This window comes from Dendroctonus ponderosae, unplaced genomic scaffold, assembly GCF_020466585.1.
Source record: "Dendroctonus ponderosae isolate FM_Combo_2020 unplaced genomic scaffold, Dpon_F_20191213v2 Dpon_F_20191213_5, whole genome shotgun sequence".
In the NCBI taxonomy this organism is placed as follows: domain Eukaryota; kingdom Metazoa; phylum Arthropoda; class Insecta; order Coleoptera; family Curculionidae; genus Dendroctonus; species Dendroctonus ponderosae.
The window spans coordinates 13,749,083-13,763,213 of record NW_026018715.1 but is presented as its reverse complement, the minus strand read 5'-3'; the positions used below and the strand labels follow the sequence as shown (position 1 = coordinate 13,763,213).

At 39.4% G+C, this 14,131-nt stretch overlaps 4 protein-coding genes across 4 annotated transcripts in view; 3 read left to right on the top strand and 1 right to left on the bottom strand.

Moving 5' to 3' along the window:
• The first annotated feature begins 56 nt into the window (after nt 1-56).
• LOC109545419 (tRNA methyltransferase 10 homolog A) lies at nt 57-1,312 on the top strand. Its single transcript, XM_019916092.2, has 4 exons — nt 57-546; nt 599-889; nt 942-1,047; nt 1,101-1,312. Exons 1-4 carry the CDS (start codon nt 148-150, stop codon nt 1,223-1,225), a joined length of 921 nt encoding a protein of 306 aa, XP_019771651.2. The 5' UTR covers nt 57-147; the 3' UTR covers nt 1,226-1,312.
• Nucleotides 1,254-4,350, bottom strand: LOC109545417. Its single transcript, XM_019916088.2, has 6 exons — nt 3,954-4,350; nt 2,664-2,856; nt 2,417-2,600; nt 2,202-2,291; nt 1,722-2,085; nt 1,254-1,629 (listed from the first exon to the last, which is right to left on the bottom strand). Exons 1-5 carry the CDS (start codon nt 4,127-4,129, stop codon nt 1,778-1,780), a joined length of 951 nt encoding a protein of 316 aa, XP_019771647.2. The 5' UTR covers nt 4,130-4,350; the 3' UTR covers nt 1,254-1,629; nt 1,722-1,777.
• Nucleotides 4,351-5,549: 1,199 nt separating this feature from the next.
• LOC109545523 (transcription initiation factor IIA subunit 1) lies at nt 5,550-8,183 on the top strand. Its single transcript, XM_019916276.2, has 3 exons — nt 5,550-6,093; nt 6,733-6,991; nt 7,093-8,183. Exons 1-3 carry the CDS (start codon nt 5,719-5,721, stop codon nt 7,458-7,460), a joined length of 1,002 nt encoding a protein of 333 aa, XP_019771835.2. The 5' UTR covers nt 5,550-5,718; the 3' UTR covers nt 7,461-8,183.
• Nucleotides 8,184-12,385: 4,202 nt separating this feature from the next.
• LOC109545522 overlaps nt 12,386-14,131 on the top strand; it is a 17,730-nt gene continuing 15,984 nt past the window's right edge. Inside the window, exon 1 of the mRNA XM_048666895.1 lies at nt 12,386-12,951. Coding sequence (XP_048522852.1) covers nt 12,565-12,951 — 387 coding nt within the window. The 5' untranslated portion in view covers nt 12,386-12,564. The remainder of the gene's footprint in view (nt 12,952-14,131) is intronic.

Below are 14,131 nucleotides of genomic sequence, written 5' to 3'. Positions count from 1 at the left end.
TAATTTTTTAAGCCCTGAAAACCCGAATGACAACTTGTATCTGCATAGACAAACCTGACAGACTGAATGGCGAATGACTTTTAAGGTTATAAACTAGTAACCTAAAAATCTGCTGGTGCAGAAAACTCGTGGTTTCTCGCCTTAAAAATGACCGAAAATTCTACAAATTCAATGGAAACTCTACCAGATGCAACCAGTGAACGAATAGAGAGCAATTTGGGCCAATCAGAACGCTTGTCCGCGGAAGCCCTAAACAGCCCCATATCGACAGAGCACGGTGATGAAAAGTTCAATGGGGTGGAGATATCAAAACTGACTAAACGGCAGTTGAAAAAGTACCACAAGTACATGCAATGGCAGAAGGCGAAGAAAGAAAAACGCAGCAAGGAGAAGCAGAAGAGCAAAGAGAAACGCAAACATGCCAAGCTCAACAACATCGATCTGGGCCCCAGCCGGAAGGAGCTGAAAAGGAAGACGATGGAAGCTAGTCCTTGTCAAACTGCAGTGTGCATTGACTTGAGCTTCGACGATTTAATGATTGACAAGGTGAGCCCTAATCGGCAAGCCCCTGATTTAAATTTCAATCGACTGTTTTTAGGATATGGCCAAGACAGTAAAGCAAATTTTACGGGTGTATACTGAAAACCGGAGGGCGTCCGCTCCCATGCAACTTCACCTAAGCAGCTTTAAGGGGCGCAGCAAGGAAGAAATGGAAAGGCACAATGGATACCAGCATTGGGACATTCACTTTCACGAGAGCCACTATTTGGACATTTTCCCTAGGGACAAGCTAGTTTATTTAACAAGCGACAGCGACAACGTTATACACAATCTGGAAGACGACAAAGTTTATATAATTGGCGGTTTAGTGGACCATAATGGGCATAAAGTTAGTCGGCAGTGAATTGCAATTTAACCCGCGTTAAGATGGATTTTTTAAGGGCATCTGCTACAATAAAGCTGTAGAAGAGGGCATAGCACATGGTCAGCTTCCAATTGGAGAATATTTCTGGATGAAACAACGAAAGGTCTTAACAATAAATCAAGGTAGGATTCGTTCAAAATTACACGTTTATCCATTAAGTTCCATTCTTTGGCAGTCTTCGAGATCCTAATCAGAGTCAGTGAAGGCAAAACGTTCAAAGAGGCATTTGAACTGATTCTTCCCAGAAGAAAAGAAATAGTGTCTCTCACCAAAACACCCGAGAAAACAAAGTGTGATTGAAGTGATCAAGTTAAGAGAAACACTAGGAAATATTTGATATGATTATATTAAGAAACGGGCCGTTTTCAAAATATACATTTTACTTAATCTACGTATACTTATGCTCCATTATCCTACTGCCCTAAAACACAAGGTAACTACTACACTGACTCTTAGACCTAAGAATTAAGTAGCAGAAAATAACAGCCTTTGAACTTAAAACTAACTGGGGACTGGTGGACTTTTATCATCGTACCAACAACTTTTTGCATTGAAGGAGTGATATAAATATTTTCATATAGTTTTCACCTTTTTTGCAGGATAATGCGAGATAAAAAAGCACAATGTGAAGTATTATGTTGAATTATTACTAGGAAATAGGCTAAAGTTGTCCGTGAACGGCATCCCCTTTGCACCACACTCGCCTGAAAAGATCAAACTTTGCGTTAATATTTGAAAACACTTCCAAACTCAGAAATTAAATTACTAGAAAAAACTATTGCTAGTTCTTGGGTACCTTGTGTTTCAAGAAGATCCTGTTAGTGACTAGGATTCCAATAAAAGTGGATCGGTTTACGCATTTAAACTCGACACCTCATCGGGATCTATAATATCATAGTCCGAGTCACTTTCACTTCTTTGGACCAGAGGGTTTGTTCTTGTGTTTTGTACCAGAAACTGATCTTCTTCCGATGAGCTGGAGCTGAAGTGCTCGCTTTGAAACTCGATGCCTTTTGTTTCGGAATCAGAGTCGCTTGAAATTTCAACGGGGGTGATCGACATGCCCGACTTTGAGGAATGCGGCATCAAGTCCTCTTCTTGGATTACCAGCGATGGTTCTGCTACTTCCAGATACGAGGGCATTGAGGACGTGAACAAATCTGCAAATGAAGGATTATCAGAAAAGTGTTGTTTTTCTAGGTTTTTCCATTCTTCGTTGTTGCCTTCGAATTCAGGAATTTGCTGCTACTGACAAAATAAACAGCGATATAAATACCTGCAGTTTGTTCAACACCCAAACTCTCAAACTCTGGGTCCTCTTTACTGTTCAGCCAATAGGGAAACAACTCGTCTTCAGCAACGGCGGCTAAGAATCAACGAAAAATTTAGCATAATTAAACCAAAACTCTACAAACTACTAGGGAGAGTGCCAGAATTTCTGGAGAATTGATAGGAAGACTAGTTTATAGAACAAAAAAACAGGTCACTTACAAGTCGATGCTCCTAAACTCCTGTAACAACTTTCCAGATAGTCGTAAACGGTTTTTGGAAGCCTCTTCACCAGCAGGGGCAAAGTGTATATGCAAAGAATGAATCCTAGAGACAGAGCCAGGCCTGACACTTTCGTCGAAATGACTGCCAACCCCCACAGGAGCCCACTAATCACTGGGTAAAACTGGAAAAAATAGTTGGATAAAACAGCCGGTCAAGCCAAGTTTCAGTTGTCCTGCATACTTACCAGGATTGCTGCTTTATGTCTCATGCTTCCAAACCCACTCATGCAACACCGTTTCAGCCTTTTTAAATCGTCTGAATATTGGCCGGTGTATTGCGCCGCAAAAACGGGTCTGTATAGGAAGTCGACAATAAAAAACACCATCAGGACGAAAAAGAAACACCCAAGAGTGTTGAAAGCTTTAAGTAACATCAATCTGAAAACAACAACAATTTGAGTCCCTGTATGCATGCAGTTTTTTTTTATTTAATCCCATTTGGGCTTTTTAAAATCTCCACCTGTTTAAAGAATTTTTAGAACGGTTATAAGAAAGCGGCAAGATGCAGGTAGATAAAGCACCATCCGGCTAGCGTGAGACGTCTATTATCTGGCGGGTGGTTGAAAAAGGGGGTTTGTATAATCGGCAGCTGCAAAAAAAGGCACCAGCAGCCAAAAAAGGCTTGTAGAGCTGGCACAAATCGAACATTTCCTGATCCTGTCGATTCAATTGTTGGAAATAATTAATTTGCTCTTTGCTCCTCTTTATCTCGGCTCGATCTAATCGGTTTAGTTTGATCAGTAAATGGGTAAAATCGAATGAGCAATAAGATTTTGGTTTGGCCTGCGGAATTTTAAATTCCTGACTGGAAAACGGGTGGAACTAATTCAGGAATAATGGTTGAAGACACACATTTTGCTAATATTTATAGATGCGTCATCGGTGTTAAGTCGGCATGTTAATGCCGTCGATTTTGGGGTGGGTTGGGATACTTTCCCCCTAATTTTCACCCCACTGAAGAATAACAAGACACGCTCTCCCTGCCTGAATAATCCAATGGGGGCTTAGTAATTATATTTTTGAATTTGAACACTTAAATATTCCATCTATCTTGTACTGTTTTAGCAGAGCCATAAAAAAACTGCGTATTTGCGAATTAAAAAGTGTAAGATATCCAACACTAGACTCCAACTAACTAATTGGAAAATGGGCAAAATGCAGCACTAGAAGCAAAGTCATCAGGCCAGACGCATAAAACTCGTTTTTGCGCAAATAAATCGCAATTATCTGCAGGGTTCCAGCTTGGTTAACTCAAAGGCCCCTTCCAGGCTTTTAGGGAAACAATGACTCTTCAATTTCACATGAAACAAAATGGCCAGGACTTGAGCCTGTGCTTGGCTTGCCATTTAATGCTGTATGGTTTATTTATAATCAAACTATTGGCAGTTTTCAGCATTTGAAACATTTGGAATGCAAGCAAATGGGCTTTTGAGGATCCATTAACTAACAATTAGCAATTATTCGAGTTGACTTACATGTGGAATTCCAGCCAGAAGACGAGCGTGTGCAGTGTATAGCGGGTGTTCCAGGACAGCGTTTTTACTATCAATTCAAAGTAAATGTCCCCTAAGCCTGTTGGGGTTTCCATGATAGCGTCCCTTTGAGGAAACCAACCGGATAGAGAACTACGCACATTTCGTAAGAAATTCATGTCGATTTAGTTGAGTTTGGGAAGTTAAAGATCAGAACAAATATTTGGCCCCGATTCTGAATAATTTGATGTTATGAAATATATTTTCTATATTTGTAAACAAAGGCCTCAATCGTCGTATACACGTGACAGCGATTGTCACCACAATACGCGAAATATTAATAGGTCTGAAGCATTGAACAAGGCTTATCTGTCTCAACAGGTCTGAAGTAAGGGGGCATCAAATATATACCACCACCAGTGCTGCCAAGTTGGGCGATAAATCGCAATGGGCGAAAAAAATCGTTAAAATGAGTCCAGAATTTCGAAGTTGCGACCGGTTTATGTACATTCTTTAAAATTTTTGCGCTAAAAACAGCGCATTTTAAGGCTCTATCCCTAGATGACAACTAGAACTTTACCGCTCAACCGGGTCTCTAACAATGGGACAATGAGTAAGAGCAGTTTTAAAAATTTGCATTTAAATTGAATTTCCATACTTTGCCTGAAAACTAGAAATATTTCTAAATTGATGTTTAATTTTAAAAAAATCGCACTTTAGTGCTCTAGCCGGCAGTGATAACTGGAACTTTACAGCTCAACCGGTTCTATAAATATGAGTCAAAGAATACGAGCCGTTTTCAAACCCGCGTTAATTTTTAATTTTCGAATTTTAAGGTTTTGCGCGAAAACTGGAAACAATTCTAAATTGATGCTTTATATAAGAAAGTACTCATTTTAAAGGTCTATCCGCCAATAGCAACTGAAGCTTTACAGCTCAACCGCTTCTCTAAATATGAGCCAAAGTCTAAGACCAGTTTTCAAGCTTCGCGTCAATTTTACATATTCGCAATTTGCGTGAAAACTTGAAGCATTTCTAGAATGATATTTGAAGCAAAGAAAGGCGCAATTTAACTCTCTATTCGCATATTCTAACTAGATCTTTACAGCTCAACCGGTTCTCTAAAAATGAGCCAAAGACTAACAGCGTTGTTCAAAACCCGCACTTTTCAGAATTTTTGCACTTTGCGTGAAAACTAGACACATTTATAGATTTATGTTTTACCTAATAATTTCAAAGCTCTATCCCTAAATGAAAACTAGAACTTTACAGTTCATCCGGTTCTCTTACAATGAGCCAACTAAGAGCGGTTTTAAGAATTAGCACTAATCTTGCATTACCGCATTTAGCGTGAAAACTAGAAATATTTCTTTAAGAAGCTTTACATGGAAAAGCAAATAAACATTATAAAGCTTTATCTCGCAATGGGAACTCAAGCGTTCAGTTTTATCATATATTTTTATAACATTAGAATAGGTAACTAACAAGAAACAAAATCTTAAACGCCTGCACAAACACACTTTATTGTATAACTGATTGCCTACTACACTTGGATACCCCACCTACAGCGGATGAACGAAACTCGGCACCAGAGAAGCCAACTTCCGCTCATAACCCTATTTAATTGTCTACACTTGTCATCGAGAACAAAACGGGGAACATTTTATCCATTTATTTCTCGTTTGCTGCTTGTAGAAGTTGCAAATTTCACTAATTAATGCCCCACTAAGGGCCAGTGCACTGTTCTGTAGTATTATCCATAAAAATTATGGCAACCTCACTGTGCAAGACGTCGGTGTTGAGGATCTATCAGGACATTATGGAAGATGTGCTGTCCGGGGTGAGGGATTCTTTTGCTGAGGACGGGGTGGACGAGCAAGTCTTGGTCGAACTGAAACAAACGTGGGAAGCCAAACTGATGGCCAGTAAAGCGGTCCAGAATGATGTGGATGAGAAGCTCAAGAAGCAAGAGATTTCCAATGGCTTTTCCAAGCCAGTCATACCTCCAGCGCTGCAAGCTCAGCAGTCCCAGCCTCGACCTACTGCACCTATTCAATCTATTATCGAGACTAAGATGGTTCCCATTCAGATCACTTTGCCGCATCAACCAGGAACTGAAGGCCAGAGAGTGCTGACAATACAGGTAAAACTCGTTAGAATCTAACTATCGAGGTTTGTTAAGTTGGAAAAACCACTAACGGGGTTAGAAAAGTTTCTGTGGAAGACCTTGAAACTGAATAAGCTTGCCATTATCATAATTGCATAAAACCTCATTGATTCATCGAATATACACCACATGCATAGTTACAGATGGTTTTGGTTTAAAACCGGTTGTTATCTTTTCTAAGATTACGTGTTTATAAATAGGCTGATTCTATCAGGCCCTTGAGGTTTGAACCATAGCTGCTTACGAAATATTCCACTTAAGCAGTAGAAACTGATGTGAATGTTTCCTTGCTACTCACATATTCTTTATCGATTATTATTTTCTACTCTAATTGGATATTTTTTCGTTTTAATTAGAAAACTGTATAATCGAAATAATCCACTTGCTATGCAATGAAATAAACAGCAAAATCCGCATAAAAACGAATTGGGCTGTGAATCGTTCTGATTAAACCCAGGGCTTCCAAATGGCAAAATCTAATGTGTTTTCTAGTTGTTCATTTCAATAACATCGTGAGGAGCAATCTTGTTGAAAAGAAGGAAAACTAACACAACCATATAACTAACTTCTAAGAGCACTGGTCACAAAAACGAAGAGAAATATGGTCTTTTGCAGGTTCCAGCGACCGCTTTGCAAGGAAACCAGCTACAGAAAGTCCTCACAGGTCCAGTTATAACCGCAACTATGGGCCTTCCGCCGGCCATCGCTTCCTCGCTGTTACAGCAACACGTAAATGCCGCCTTTAGCAGCCAACAACAGTCCGTGAATGTTATAAATAAGAACGTTGTGCAGACTGACGGGGCGGCGAGTGATTCAGACGATCAATTTGAAATTGAGATCTGCATGTCCAGGTCTGGAAAATCTGCGAAAAAAGGTACCGTATTATGTACATAATAAATAACGAAGCTCATCACTATGGTATATGTTTGCCCAAGTTGCTTGTGGAGAAGACTAATTAATTTATTGTTTTTGCAGGCAAATCAAAGAAAAAGAAGAAGGCAAAGCCGGTAATAACACAAGTGGATGGTTCTATGGATACCTCAGATGAGGCTTCGGATGGCTCGGATGATGATAACGATGAAGACGATTTGGACGACGACAAGGATGAAGAAGATCAGGAAATTGAAGATGAAGCCGATGAGGAAGAGCCGCTCAATTCGGAGGATGATGTGTCTGATGATGACCCCACAGATCTCTTCGATACGGACAACATTGTGGTTTGTCAATATGACAAAATAATTCGTAATCGAAACAAATGGAAGTTTTACTTGAAAGACGGCATTATGAATCTGAGCGGAATAGACTTTGTCTTCCAAAAGGCCAATGGCGAAGCCGAGTGGTAAAAAGTGAAGTTTCAGCTACTGAATAGCAAGTGCTTGGTGCAAGTGATGTGATGTGGAAGACTGATATAACACTGGCTTTGTAGGTGGGCCTAAATGGGTCGCCGTATACTCTACTTCCTTCTTACCAAGTATTTGTCGTTTAGTCTGATTGTTCCCAGTAGTTTTGATACGTTAACATTGTTTATTATTGCCTATGGAGAGTCTTGCGGTGGTGATCTTCTGTATACCATCAGGAACTTAGAAAGCGTCTTTTTTACTTTAGTTAGTTATTAATATTCTTACCAAATATTTCAGCATCCTGGGCAAAGCCACATCTATATTAAGTTTTTAATTGTTCTGCTGCTCGATAATTATGACCGGCCGGAAAAAGCTGTTACACACGGGGACGGCTTTTTATTGTATATACATAAATATTAATTTTTGTTGTAATTCTCTGTCAACACGCAGATAATTTGTATAGAATCGTAATCTAATCGTATTCCTAAACTATACAGAGTATCGAGATTTATGTCAGCTGATACTGTGTTTAACATGTACATCTGAATTAATATTTTTGTCTGCACAAGGCGCTGCTCTGGTTCTGTTCATTTATCCAAACTAAACTGTTTCATTTTTGTATTTTAATGGAATTTATTAACTGTGTACGTTTATAGTGATTTGTCTATAGCGTGACTGAACGATTCAGTAGTGTTATAAGGTAATAAATATTTATTTGTATTGTGATTTTCGGTGGTTTTCTTCATCGGCATTTCCAGTTGGTTGCCAAACAACCTATTTTGATTCTGAGAGATGCTTTGAAAAATTCATTTTTTGCGTTTATTTTAAAAAGTAGTCACCATAAATCTCGGCTAATCGCTCGGCAAAAATCCTCAAAGCCTTTCAGCAGCCAAACGGTTCGTCGTTCTCCCTAATGAACACTAAATATTGTCTGAGTAGTGGGATATTTTCGCTTCTAATGCTCTGAAAATCGCCCACTCGCCAGAATTTGTCAGGATTCGCGGAATTCTCGAACGCGACTTTAAGCGTACAGGGAGTTTGGAAAAGCAGCTGAAAAAGCGCAAGGGAGTTCGCAATTTTCACTGCACAGAAGCTTAGTGGAAAACTCGATATGCTCTTGAGATGCTGAGCATTTTTGGGCTTTAACCGACGATGTCTTCATTATTATGGGTTCAAATGTGGCGCTCCTTAGCAGCTTGAAAACTACTCATTGCAGGCAACAAACGCACATGCGAAGCGCATAGTTTTTCGGTCCATACATTTATTCACTAGCTGCTGAATTTTATCGTCCATAAAGCTTGTAGGTGATTATAAGTTTTTTTTTGGTAAAATTGTACTTGCGCTTCGACTGGTATATGGATTTGGGTGGCATCCAAGTGCCCTTAGCGAAACGATTGAGTCAGAGACGCCGAGCCACTTTTCCAGAAAAGCAATATTAATAACTTGTTTACAAATATTTGGGAAAAAGCACGCGTTAACGACGGTCCAGTCTTGAAAGTGCGGTCACTACCAAGCGTGTGATGCGCTCCGTTCCAAAAATAAAGAAAGGACGACGTCCCGATTGATTTAAATAATAATTACCGAAACGCTTGGATAAACTGTTTATACAATGGAAAGTAATAACGCTGTGCCTGTGACGTCAACGTCGATAGAAGCGAAAACACCGGGAACACCCAGTGTGGAGAAGAAAGTTGGTTTCGCCAGACCCACGTTGATCATTCCGCCCCCGCAAGCGTCCCAAAACAGCCCCAAAGTACTTTTGAGTGTCCCTGCGGAGGCCTTGGGCCCGTCCAACGGCCGGAAGACTTCGCAGTTCATGTTCGATCACATAAACCAGTGGAGGGACTTGGGCTTAAGCACTGCAAAGACCAGCTTGGGCTTCGGGGAAAAGTTCGCTCTTTGGCTCTACAACAAAGTGAAGGTTTTGAGCAAGAAATGGTTCACTCATTGTTTTCTAACTATTGTGCTTGTTATTTATACTATCGGCGGTGCCATCGGCTTTAAAACAATAGAGGGTAAGTCCGATTCTTTTGTAAATTTTTTTGATGAAAAAGCTACTTTTTCGCTTGGTTTTAATTTTAATTATCTGAGTAAATGCAAAATATTTATTTAAAAATCGGTAAAAGACGCCTACTTATGTTTGTGGGTTTTTCGGTCAATAGATGGTGGCAAAAATAAAACACGATTTTTTCATGGGCCTAATGAAATAACTCCGAGATATGAGCAAAAACGGGACGGAAAACATGGAATTTTGGCATAATCTTGCAGCTAAGTGTCTGATATTCAAATTTCGCTTTCTGGGTCAAAACTACTCGAATTTCCTCATTCACGTTGTTACGACTGAATCGACTTTTCAATTTTCTATCCAATGATGCCAAAACGACTTCCGTGGCTCGAATGGTTCTTCAGAAACTTCGAAAAGAGCAGCGTCATGTTCAAGTGGATTTTGCAACTCAAAAAAAACCGCGCAAATCTAAAACTACTCGAATTCAAGCATTTTTTGAGAAAACTGCCAACATTTTCTTATTCATGGTTCACTTTCTAAAAAGGCCATTCATTTCTGTCTAGAATGATGTACAAATGAGCGTTCTTGCTCATTTTGCCTCCGAGAAATGAGCAAAAACGAGACGCAAAACATGAAATTTTGGCATAATCTTGCAGCTAAGTGTCTGATAAAAATTTCGCTTTCTGGGTCAAAACTACTCGAACTTCCTCACTCTCGTTGTTACGACTAAATCGACTTTTCAATTCTCTATCCAACGATGCCAAAATGAATTCTGTGGCTCGAATGGTTCTTGAGAAACTTCGAATAAAGGCCATTTATTTATCTCTGGAATGATGTAAAAACTAGCGTTCTTGCTCATTTTGCTTCCGAGAAACATGCAAAACGGGACGAAAAACATGAAATTTTGCAATAATCTTACGCCACCCGTGCACAAAACGACGATAATTTTTCTAATTTCATAGACAACAGAAGACTGTATTTTTTCTACATAACCCCCCCCCCCCTGAATTTAAGCTGGATCCGCCTCTGCATGTATTCAAATCTATCACTTTTATTGTACGCATCTGGAAGCATTTGATGATCGAAAAAAAATCCAATTTTTGCTCCCTAAAACACCTTGTATATCAAGGAAGAAATCATCAATTTTTAACTGCGACTCAACATTTATTTTATATTTTGCTAGAAGATAATTTATGTAGATTTATTGAATGTTTAACCGGATTTGCGTTGTTTAGGCAATGAGTTAATCTTATGTAGTCGATTACATCATTTTGTATTCGTGGCTTTGCCTTCAAGCGGAAAGTGGGTTGATTTGGCGAAGAAATGAAGAAAAAATGTTTTAAAACAGGGAAAATTAAAAAATCTAAAACTCTTTTAAGGGCTAGCGAAATGAAAGTCCAGAAAATAAAGAAATATTCCTCGAAAAATGCCCACATCACCCAAGTTCATCATCATCTTCAGCCTAGCCAGCAATTTTTTTGAGAGSRRAGAAAATAATTGTRTTTCTATCAGCTCAACTAAAAMAACTCTCTAAAAATTYCTGATAAGGCCAACCAAATGAAACTCASACACCACGAAGCCTCCATTCAGCGCTATYCGGGAAAATTTCTCAAAACCTCCAKATCCTCAGRTTCAAGGTCTARAGTGCTTTCSTTCRGRGGCAACAAAATTTTTTTTCATMGAAACCTCCGATTCAAAAATTTCTCCAAAATTCCMTYGTAACGTCCCTTAAATGAAACTCRCCGAGCACCAAAGTAGTGCTGAGCGCTATTGAGAGAAAAAATTGCAAATGTCCCGCTCTTCATGTGCAAGAACTACCGCACTTTTSGTCAGGGGCAACAATAATTTTCTTTYGTMGACAAGTCAATTAAAAAATTCTYCCGAAGTCTTTTCTTATGCCAACTAAATGGAACTGATGATGCTACGGCGTCTAAACACTAACTGGTGGCAYCCKGATACATTTTYTCACTCCTGCAGCTCATTGCTAGCAAAATCTACAGCAATTTATACGGGATCTAACAAGAAACKTTTGTTATATTGTTGACTTAATTTAAATTTACTTACAAAAAAAATCCAACTCTCCAGCTCAGAACTATCAAGARCTACAGCAATTTTTTCAGAGTTTACAACCAGCCAGTGCGTCATCGSCAACTCAAATTWAAAAAAAAWTGTTGAMACATTCCCGTCGAGGCAAACTAAGCGAAACTCMTAGAATAGCAAAGGAYTATTCATAGCTACATATGAGAAAAAATTCAACCTTCCAGCTCATTATTACCAAGATCTACAGCATTTTATGAAATAATATGTAGCTCCGAATAGAAAGTTGATAAATTTCGGGAAAACCCCTGGAAGCAGCAAGGAAATTAAAGTTCTGCCGCATTTAAGCAAGATCCAGGCGTGTCCAAAGAAAAAATCTAGTCTACACTTTATGGACTTACTAAATTTGGGATCTACAGCATGTTGGCTCAGATGTGCAAAAAATCCAGACTTGAGAACGTCGAAAAAAATGTATTACTAAAACGATGAACGTCAGGAAGAAAGCCTCAGGTGTTGACTACTTTTGGCAATTTTTCTCTAGTTTCTTGTCCACAACAGTCTCAAAATGAGGCAGTTTACCAACAATTTTTGAAATAATTTTCAGAGCCTTATGAAGGAAGCGTGGAAAGACCAGACTTACGAGCACTCCGTTACCAGCTAATCGAAGAAGTTACGAATTTGTCCCGCTTGATGCCTCTGGATAACCAAACCGAGCAATGGAACAGTTTGGCTACAGAACGAATATACGCCTTCTTCGGTCAAGTGATTGAGGACAACAAAGTCGAGGCCTTCATTGAGGCAAATCGAGGAGACAAAGTCTGGACAATATGGAACTCTGTGGTGTTCTGTGCTACGATTTACACCACTATTGGTAAGCTTAACTAGTAGATTATCAATATCAACAGGCAAATAACAATGTTTTCGGTGAATCGCGGGTCTTACCTCGCTCTACTCCTCCAAGGTAAGATAAATCGGCGGCAGCGTTCGCCTCGGATTGTCGTTTAAATTTAACTTTGCTAAAAATACCGCTTGCGGAAAACTTGGAGAAAATTCAGTTTTAGAGCGATGGAATCCGGTATAGTGTGTCAGATACCGCAAGCTCCAGAAAATAGTGGCCAAAGCGAAAATAACAACAACGGCGAAGATGCGGGTCAGCAATCGAGTGAGGACAATAAAACTGCACAGGAAAATAATGAAAATAGGCAAGCTGCCACCGAAACACAAGCTAAATTGAAAGCAAAAACTCCCGATAAAGACTTGCCTCCTCTGCAGCCGCTTGCGAAGAAACCCAGGCAGAAAAGGAGGATCATCCATCGGGACACAGCAAAGAGGGAATCGACCCCAATACGGTACTTGGGGGATGAAGATGCGGCCCAGTTAGAAGAAGAAATTGCGGCTGAGAGGCACAACAATCAAAATGGCAAAGAGTGGTCTTCGAGCAGCACAAGCGAGGTAAAAATCATGCGTGATGACTAAAATTTTACCACAAAACGTCCAGCTTTACTTTCAAGTCTTTTCAGTAGAAATCTGGTATGAAACCATTGCAAATTCAAGTATCCAGTTAATTTCCAACAAACTTGGAAAAAACCGAGTGATTCAAAACACAAAATGCAACTTTCAAAACCTGCAAAGGTCTTCAAGACTTCATTTATATTTGATTATATCGCAAGGGCGGATCCAATTCTCTATCCAACGATGCCAAAACGAATTCTCTGGCTCGAATGGTTCTTGAGAATCTTCGAAAAAAGCAGCGTCATGTTCAAGAGGATTTTGCAACCACGCAAATCTAAAACTTCTTGAATTCAAGCATTTTTTGAGAAAACTGACAACATTTCTTTATCGATGCTTCACTTGCTAAAAAGGCCATTTACTTCTCTCTAGAATGACGTACAAATGAGCGTTCTTGCTCATTTTGCCTCCGAGATATGAGCAAAAAGGGGACGGAAAACATTAAATGTTGGCATAATCTTGCACCTAAGTGTCTGATATTAAAATTTCACTTTATGGGTCAAAACTACTCCAACTTCCTCACTCTCGTTGTTACGACTGAATCGACTTTTCAATTCTCTATCCAACGATGCCAAAACGAATTATGTGGCTCGAATGGTTCTTGAGAAACTTCGAAAAAAGCAGTGTCATGTTCAAGTGGATTTTGCAACTCAAAAAAAAATCGCGCAAATGTAAAACTTCTTGAATTCAAGCATTTTTTGAGAAAACTGACAACATTTCCTTATCGACGGTTCACTTTCTAAAAAGGCCATTTATTTCTCTCTAGAATGATGTACAAATGAGCGATCTTGCTCATTTTGCCTCCGAGAAATGAGCCAAAACGGGACGGAAAACATGAAATTTTGGCATAATCTTGCGCCTAAGTGTCTGACATTCAAATTTCGCTTTCTGGGACAAAACTACTCGAATTTCCTCACTCACGTTGTTACGACTGAATCGACTTTTCAATTCTCTATCCAACGATGCCAAAACGAATTATCTTCGAAAAAAGCAGCGTCATGTTCAAGTGGATTTTGCAACCCCAAAAGAAACCGCGCAAATCTAAAACTTCTTCAATTCAAGCATTTTTTGAGAAAACTGCCAACATTTCCCCATCCATGGTTCACTTTTTAAAAAGGCCATT